The 9,962-nt window shown below is 36.6% G+C and overlaps 1 protein-coding gene across 1 annotated transcript; it reads right to left on the bottom strand.

Moving 5' to 3' along the window:
* Nucleotides 1-320: 320 nt before the first annotated feature.
* LOC306842567 (deaminated glutathione amidase-like) lies at nt 321-9,370 on the bottom strand. Its single transcript, XM_079373507.1, has 6 exons — nt 9,042-9,370; nt 7,453-7,689; nt 7,278-7,381; nt 3,729-3,865; nt 3,508-3,633; nt 321-2,216 (listed from the first exon to the last, which is right to left on the bottom strand). Exons 2-6 carry the CDS (start codon nt 7,686-7,688, stop codon nt 1,956-1,958), a joined length of 864 nt encoding a protein of 287 aa, XP_079229633.1. The 5' UTR covers nt 7,689; nt 9,042-9,370; the 3' UTR covers nt 321-1,955.
* Nucleotides 9,371-9,962: the final 592 nt, after the last annotated feature.

The raw sequence follows: 9,962 nt of genomic DNA, 5'->3' as shown, positions 1-9,962 counted from the left end.
ATATATATATATATATATATACTATAATAATAATACCGAAAAAAGCAAAGGGATCAACATCAGGATTTCAGGTTCACCTAGCCTATATTCATAGGTTAAAGTTAGTTTTTGAGTTATTTGTCCCTGAAAACTTACCGACGAAGGCATGAGACACTTTATGAGAACTTTAACATCATTTTTTTTTTTTTTTTCCAGATGTCGCTGTTCATAAAACAATCCTGCCTTTCAGCATCAGTCATCCAAGACTATCTGTGTCTAACGAGAACTAAAGAAACGCTTGGCCTGAGACAGAGGAGAAATGTCCACCAGAAACACCAGTCAAGCCATTTCTGATCCAACTTGGGTCAAATTTATTAAGAAGCAGTTCAGAGTCGTGCATTAAATGCACAGTAAGGCATCATCACATATTGTTTCTAACATAGAAGATATATTCTATTTATAAATGTGTTGTAATCCTCATCGTCAAAACGGTGGCTACTGGATAACTGGTCTTCATAATTAGTGCTCGATAGTGGTTTTTATGTTTGTGATTATGTTTGCTGGAATCTTAGTTTTTTATGTATTTGTGGACTTGAGTGCTCATGTTAATTAACGGAAGACACAGCAGGTAAAAACGCTGTTTTTTCATGCACCTGTCAAGTTTGAGATTTTTCATAAACTGTTTTTTTTTTTCAGACTAGTGGAAAGAAAACATCCAAAAGACACTGTTAAGTGTTTCTTTTATAGCACTTTATCTATTTGTGTCAATAGATTTCCATTACAATATATTTTTTATATAATTTGCTTGATTATATACATTTATTCCCTGAAAAACTGTGAAAATATTTGTGACCCTGGAGCACAAAAGCAGTCAAAAGGAGCACATGCAAAAATACATTGCATGGGTCAAAATGATCGTTTTTGGTAAATTTCCAAAAGATATTGGGTAAATTTCCTACTGTAAATATATAAAAACTTAATTTATTGATTAGTAATATGCATTTATGAACTTTAAAGGTGATTTTCTCAGTATTTAGATTTTTTTCGGCCAAATATTGTCCGATTATAACAAACCATACATCAATGGAAATATTATTTATTCAGGTGATGTATACATCTCAATTTTAAAAAATTGACCCTTATGACTGGTTTTGAGGTCCAGGGTCACATATTGTTTTCTGTTCTAAGTATTTTCTGAATTATGGAGTGACAAAAACAAGATACCCGAAATTCCCTCTGTAAAAACGTTTGACTCTAATATGTCAAAACAATAAAAAATCATTCAGAAACTGACTTAATGCAGTGTTCAGATTTTGGTACTTGAAATTTATGCAAATTAGTGCACTTTTCATTAAACACTGTCTCGTTTGCATATTTAAACCTAACATTTTAGAAAACTTGTAATACATAAAAATTGCAATCATCAATGTAATCAATCAGCTGGGTAAGGTAAGCGATAACTATTAGTTAATGGTTTTACCCTATTCACCTGCAGTGTCTCGCCTTAAAGGGACAGATCCCCCAAAAATGTCAATTCTGTCATTAATTACTAACCCTCATGTCGTTCCAAACCTGTAAGACAACATCTTCAGAACACAAATTAAGACATTTTTGATGAAATCCGAGAGCTCTCAGACCCTTCATAGACAGCCACTGAAATGTTCCCAGGCCCAGAAACGTAGCAAGGACATGGGTAAAACAGTCCATGTGACATCAGAGGTTCAACCGTAATTTTACGAAGCTACAAGAATACTTTTTGTGCAAAAATAATGACTTCCTTGCTACATTTCTGGGTCTGGGAACATTTGTGTTGCTTTGCTGTCTATGGAGTGTCAGAGAGCTCTCGGATTTCATCAAAAATATCTTAATTTGTGTTCTGAAGATGAACGAAGATCTGCAACGACATGAGGGTGAGTAATTAATGCCAGAATTTCCATTTTTAAGTGCATTGTTCCTTTTGAAATAAAAGAGACAGCTCAGTCCAGGCTGCAGTAGAAACGGTCGTCTCTGCGATGCCGCTGCACTGGCATGTCCCTCCGGACGTCCCGTAGTCTCTGCAGGTCGATCTGCACCAGCGTTAAACCCGCGTCTGAGCCGCCACAGTCCCCGATCACCTCACCCCATGGGTCCACGGCCAGCGCATGTCCAAATGACGTCCGCTTCGCGTGATGAGCTCCGACCTGCGCCGCTGCCAGAACAAAACACTGCATCTCGATCGCCCGTGCCCGCAGGAGAACCTGCCAGAGAAGCAGACTTCATATCAGCACATCCACATGAAAACACACCGGAATATCACAATCAATCTACTTGATCATCCAATACTTGTTGTTTTTTTTACTAATTTTGAGTGCTGATTCCAAAAATAGTGCTAGTTTTGCTGAAGCACATCACACTTTCTCATGAACCATGATGCATTTTGTAGCCTTTTTGCTTTTGACGAGGATTTGTGCGGTGGAGAAGTCTTGTATTCCCCCTTAAACACCAGAAAAACTGCCACAAAGACCTGCTTCCTATCTTCCTCTGAGCCAGAATACAATGATTTGTTCTCGGTCAATTTTCACTTGCATGACATTAATTTATGTCTAATCCTGATTTCACTGTTATGACCAGTGGCTGACGATATTTTCATCTAGGAGTGTTTTACTGCATTCAAACGGCCACTGGAAATCACAGACTTTGCAGGAAAAAGCATATTTGGCTTATTTTATTAAGTACTTTGAGTACTTGAACATATTTTGCCACTTCTTTGTAGATTATAAGTTAAATTATATGTTTGGAATACTTTTCTTTTGTCATTAAAACCAAATCTTTTTTTGACCGCTTTGTTATTTTAATAAGTGCATTAAGCTGATAAATTAATCAAATTGGGAAAAACCTTCATTCTTTGTTTAGCTTTCATACCAGTTAATTTATTTTCACACAAAATTACATTTACCATAAAGAGAAACCAAAAAAAAAAAAAAATGTTTGTCATTGTGACATTTTCATGACAATTAAATGTATTTAAACACCCAAATTTCTGTATTTGGTTTTAAAATAATTAATATAATAATCTTGCCATGCAAATAGCTATTGATATACAAATAAATACATGCATACATACTCATTACTGTAATCCAAAAATGACAAAATATTAATGAATTATTATTTAAATATCATGGTAATTTTTTTCCTGCCTTTTATTTGTGCTGATTTCAATTAAAAAACAAACCAAAAAAAAAAACATTGCATTTTAGTTTTTTAATATAAAAATCAACTTCACGATCACCTGAGTATTACGGGGGGGCGACTAAATTAAAGTTAAGTTTAAGTTATAATTAAATTAAGACTATATTACATTGTGACAATATGCTCACCATTTAATATACTTAAAAACCTGTACCTGAAAAAACAGTATGTAATGGAAGTTATTGTTTTTTTTTTTTATCTCGGCATCATCAAATTAGGCAACAATAGGCTTTTTTTGGAAATCTGCACTCTTTGTGTGAATCAGCGGGGCTGTGTTATTGACTCCTGAGATGTTCCGACCTCCCAGTGAGCTGTTCCTGTGGCCACAGTGAAGGCTGATGGGTAAGTGAGGATCTCTGCTCCGTGTCTCTGCAGCGCTGAGGACAGCTCAGGGAAACGCAGATCATAGCAGACGCCAAGACCAACCTGCAATCAACACAACACCATCACAGCATTACAATACACCCTAATATCAAGACTGAGCACTGTATGACTGCTCGTGTCGTTTTGGGCTGAAGTACCTTTCCGATGGGCGTCTGGACGGGAGGCACCAGTCGAGGTCCGGGAATAGTGAAAGCGCTTTCCTTCAGAGACACTCCTTTACTTGTCAACTCCACATCAAACAAATGAGCTTTCCTGTACACAGACACCAGCTCGCCTGAACACACACACACAACAACACATTACACACGCTTCTGCTGACTGTGACAGAACACCGTCAAGACATGTTGTGTGTGTGTATATATATATATATATATATGTTGTGAAGGACTGTGATAACTAAAAATGGAAAGGGAATGTCATTGGTGGGTTTTCAATTGACAGCTGGAACTACGAATCACTACAGGTTTAGCGACATCTGGAGGTAGTTCCGCTAGAATGAAGAAGTGCGTTGCATCATAAAGTTTAGTGCGGAGCTAATGAGTGTTCTCCACAAGTTTAATTTCAGTTTGTGCGTGCAGCTAGAAGTAAGTTTAAAGTTCTTATCTTTATTGTTAATACCTTTGGGTATTGTTGCAGTTTAAGTTAATCACGGACTTCAGATATTAACGGCAATACTGTATGCTTGCGTACACTGATCGCATTTCAGCAATTGCTTCTTCTTGTGTGAATTAATGCGATTACGATTGTTTTGACAGCTGTTTACATGCTTATCAGAACCGTTATGTGTATCATAAGCTTGTTTGCACGCGTACCTATAAATGCCTCAAGATTAACGATCTGAATTGCACCGTCATGTTTACATAAGACAGCCGGAATGGCGCTATTGACATTACGGCGCGGGTTCGTGTCCCGCTCAGAACAAGGCTGTACATAATGTTAATTGTTGTGATTATTGTAATTATATAGTGACTTTGTTGATCCTAGAAATATTTAAATGCACTTGTATTTGCTTAATATAGTTATGTGTGTATTGTTGTTACAATTATTCTTGTGCACTGTTAATTACGATTCTTGTATGTATATTTCAGAACCACACATATAATTGCAGTGGAGAATAAATGTTAAAGAAGAAACCATCAGAGTCCTTACATTCTTACCGGATGTGCCATAGTGTTAGCAAAACTTTCCTAACCAGTCCCACATAAGTAATTGAACAATATATATATATATATATATATAGATACACACACACACACACAGTCGTGGCCAAAAATATCGGCACCCTTGGTAAATATGATCAAAGAAGGGATAATGAAATTAATGAAAATTAATCTGCATTGTTAATCCTTTTGATCTTTTATTTTAAAAAAAAATATCACAAAAATCTAACCTTTCATTGGATAATAAGAATTAAAAATGGGGGGAAATATCATTATGAAATAAATGTTTTTCTCATATTAGGGTTTTTGGCCATGACTGTATATATATAGGAATCAATCTCTATCTATCTATATATTTTTTCTTTTTTTTTTTTGCATTGAGAATATTTTCATGACAATTAAACGTATTGAAACAAAGTCTAATTACTGTATTTTAGTATAAAATAATTTGATCTTGCAATGGCAACAGCGATTGATTCTGATTTAGTAGTAGTAGTAGCCCTTTATTGTCACTAGTCACAAGTACCAGCGAAATTAGCCATCAACCTGTCCATACATACACAAACATACATACAATACAATATGACAAGGGGGTGGACAGGACAGGAAGACAGGGAATTGAGGAATAAATACAGCTTAAACATGAGGAAGGAGGGGAGAAAAAAATAACCCCCAGACTATGCTCCTATGGGAGTACAGTGTGAGAACAGAAAAAAACACCCCAGCAACAAAAGCACATAATCAATAAACCATAGACACATGACTTGCAACAGGTGGGGGGTAATCCAGCTGCTACAAACAGCCATCCGGTCCAGCAGCTATTATCAGCGCTGGTCACAGACCCGCCTGTCGGACTGGCGGAACAAAGCAGCGAAGGCGAGGGATCGGGGGGGGGGGGGGGGGGGGGGGATGGAATGTCTGTATATATGGGTGTGTGTGTGATGTGAGTTTGTGTATTTGTAGGCCTGGAAATCCGCCCCGCTGGTATCCAAAACAAGTTGTCTCAGTCCGCAGATTGTGATAGCGACACAGCAATTGCCATGGAAACGGCCTTGATCGGGACCCAGACGGAGTCGACAGTCACCAGGTGTCTGTGGGAGGGGTCAGGAAGCAAGAGCGTCTCACTGAAGTGCCCTTCCGGGGGAGTTGTTTTCAGAACGACTTTGATCGAGGCAGTTCTGTTGTTTTGGGAAGCCGAAAGATGATAAGATTGTTTGGTCTTGGTGCGAGCGGCTGCATACCATCAGCTCTCTTTGTCCATTCTGGTCTCCATGTCCATCAATTTTTCTCAGCACAGCCGTGAGCTTCTCCGTGATAGAATCCATATTGCGGTTGATGGTTTCAGTCTCAATGCTGACCGCTCTGCCCACTGCTTCAATCATGACGGGCAGCCTTGTGAGGCTTTGGGCAGCTGTTCCCATCTCTTGAATTCTCTGATAACCCAGGGCAAAGCCTAATCCAATCAGCAGAAAACCTGTTATCATGGTTCCGAATAGGTAGATGTCTTCAATGTCCTCCACGGAAAGAGCCGCCAGACACACGACCCGCCATCTCTCCCATGCGTCCATCGTGTAGCCAGTAGCGAACGTCCCGTCCGGACAATTGGGAATTGGGCTCCCCCGAGCCCAGGGCTCTTGTAAATATGGTGTCAATTGCGTTGAGAGACCAGTTGATCAAATCCACGATTTTTCGGTTTGGAGAGCAGTGCAGAGAGAGTCTCTCAAGTGTTAGACAATAGACAAGACGAGAGAGCAAGCAGGGAAGATAAGGGGAGGAGAGGAGAGAAAACGCGTCCGCCTTCGCAGAGAGCCAAGAGAAAAGTATTTAAAAAATAAAATAAAATAAAATGAAGAAATATTTAAATTATTATCAAAATACATTAAAAAAAATATATATATATCAAATATTAATAATTTCTGTATTTAGACAGGACAGCACATTCTGCTTTTAATTTACACTGGTTCTAATAATAATAAAAAAATAAATGCATTACAGAATTTTTAAAACATTAAAAATATGTATGTATCATAGTAATTATTTACCAGAATCACCTGAGAATTATTAAAATAAAATGCCTATGCTAGGACAATATTAAGACAATATTTAGAAACATTTCTCTCCTTGTGGCAATATTTTCCTGTTAATTAAGTACACTTAAAAGTATAAATAACTACTGTATTTTATTTTTAAATATAGGTGGAAATAAATTATGTTTTTATTTATTATAATAAATAAACAAACAAACAGCTAAACCTTACTGCAATGCAGAAAAAAAGTGTAGTATAAAATTAGTTTAAATTTAAATACAACTGTAGTATTTTCCATATTTAAACATCATTGTGGTATTTTCTGCTTTTAATTTATACAGATTTTTCCTGACAAATACAGCACATTTCATACATTGCAATGACCCTAAAATAGGCTAAATTTCTGCAAAGTATAATGTTTCATTTAATTGTGTGGAGAACTATGACTAGGACACACTTTACTTGGATTCACTCAAAAGACCTCGTGTAAGACCGGCACCTTGTCCATTAATGATGACATGGCTGTTATAAATGCGGCGGTCTGTGTCCCAGTCGTGTCCTCTCTCGTGAAATCCCCCCAGAGACAGCCACACGTCCAGCTTCCTTCAACACACACACAGAGCTCCTCAGAGTCAGATCTGCATCAGTGCTGTGTGTGTGTGTGTGTGTCGTACCTGGCCAGGTGAGCGTAGCGGCTGACGATGTCTCCGTCCAGACTCTCGGACAGATGCAGCGTCTCGTCGCGGCTCGAGCCGATGTAATCCAAGCCCTCCGGCAGGAACACCATACAGGCCCCGCCCTCTTTGGCCTGCTCCACCAATCGCAAGCCTGCGCTGAAGTTGGCCTCTTTGTCAGGGGTGGCGGTCATCTGACAAACGGCCGCCACAGGAAGTGATGACGATGACGACATCCTGTCAAAACAAACGAAGAACGTGCCTGTTTCTATTACCATCTCCAGAGCCGATCTGAGCTGCATTTCATTGGAGAAAAACATCTCAGATACACACAGAAACTAACAAGTTCAATTTAACCGTTTAATTACAACAGAAATATCATACAATACTGTACATCTCAAAGTAATTAGTAATACACTTTATTAAAACGCACATAAACTCAAAGGTCTTCAGTACAACCCACCAATATATATATATATATATAAAGTGTGTACTGTATATATTTATTATGTATATATAAATACACACACATTTAGTATATATTTAAAAAATATTTACATGTCTATATTTATATTCATATAATTTCTATTATATATTAATATATTTAATTTATGAATACAACACATTTTTCTGAAATGTATACATGCATGTGTGTAATTATACATAATAAATATACACAGTACACATATTATGTAAACAAATGTTTATTTTGGAAGCTATTAATTGTTTGACAGCACTAATATATATTATATATGAACATAATCAACAAATATATATATATATATACACACACACACACTTATATATATACTTATGTATCAACTTCTCATCTACAACCCGCCAAAATAAAAGTTTGGTTTAACAAAGAAATTGACATAAATATATTACTATTGCAGAGTAGAAAGTACATTTCAAAGTAATAATATATTAAATATGATTTATTGTTTATTAAAACTATTTAATAAACTAAAACTTTGAAAATTTAAATTGAGTGATTTGTTTTTTATTTAAACAGTAAACCTCTATCGTGCAGCACCAAAAAATAAAAGGACTTGATAAAATTGCGTTTTAAAACATTAATTCAATTGTCAACGTTTAATGCGTTAATTTTTGTACTAATATTTTTGATTGTATATTTCTATGTATTCATAAAACACAGAATATAGAAAAATATGGAAATAAATGGTGCACATTCTAGGTGTGAATATTGTATAGTTCCATGAAAACTCCACAAAATAAAAAATATATATAAATATTCCATACATTTTACATGAATAATAATAAAAAAAACACTAAATAAGCTAAATATAGTTCTTGTATTTCATTAAAGAAAATAAGTGTGTAAAATAAGCTCACAAGTGTGTAAATGAGTAATACTTGCATTATTTCTGTATCTACACTGGTTAGACTCAATGAGAACTGCAGGCTAGTTATTATTATATTGCAATTATAACAAACGAAGTAAAAGCATATATTGACTGACACCTCTCTCATCAGAACCTCGTGCACATTCACAAATCATCAATGAGGATCTGATATTAAAATGCACTGCAGAAGGAATCAAACAGCACTAAAGCAGAAGCACTCACCTGCTGTGTGCTCGCCCTGGCTCTGGCTCTGGGTCTCGCCCTGGGTCTGGGTCTGGGTCTCACCGCGGGAAGCAGACGCATCGACAGCCGCCAGACACTGAAGGACTCTCGGTTTAATCACAGCTTGCACTTTGAGCTCATTTCAGCCGCTGCTAAGACAATAACTGACCCTACGGCTTACATATTAAACACGCACGACAGAGCTGCCTCTAATCACAGAATACGAATGTGAGTTAAAGAACAACGCTGTCATTTTGTCACAGATTAGAGTTTATGTTTGACTAAAACACGCCTGCGATCCAAACTAAAACGTCGATTGGTACGAAACAGAAGTTCGCGGTGGGCGGGGCTTAGACGTCAGGCCGCTCGCTGCCTCTGATTGGGCAGTACTTTGGACCTAAGTAATAATTCTTATATTTATGTACCTTGCATTTTCATTAAATTGTTTATCACCAGCATCAGTATAATTATATATTTACCAGCATTATTACTCAGGTTTAATTATTATAATTTCAGAGACAGCGATTTCACGTGTCTCTTCATTACCTGTTACTTTTCTCCGCGCAGAGCATGAAGGACCAATCACAGGAGAGCAGAGCATGAAGGACCAATCACAGGAGAGCAGAGCATGAAGGACCAATTACAGGAGAGCAGAGCATGAAGGACCAATCACAGGAGAGTCGTTGTGTAATCACTAAAAAATAAGCATATATATATATATATATATATATATATACTTTAAAACTAGATTTGCATATATAAACACTGCCGCTCAAAAGTTTGTGATCAGTAAAATTTTTAATGTTTTTTTAAAGAAGTTTCTTCTGCTCATCAAGGCTGTATCTATTTGATCAAAAATACAGAAAAAAAAATATTTTGTGAAATATTATTGCAATTTAAAATAACTGTTTTCTATTTTAA

Source organism: Barbus barbus, assembly GCF_936440315.1.
Source record: "Barbus barbus genome assembly, chromosome: 2".
NCBI classification, from domain to species: domain Eukaryota; kingdom Metazoa; phylum Chordata; class Actinopteri; order Cypriniformes; family Cyprinidae; genus Barbus; species Barbus barbus.
This window is presented reverse-complemented; position numbering and strand designations above follow the sequence as displayed.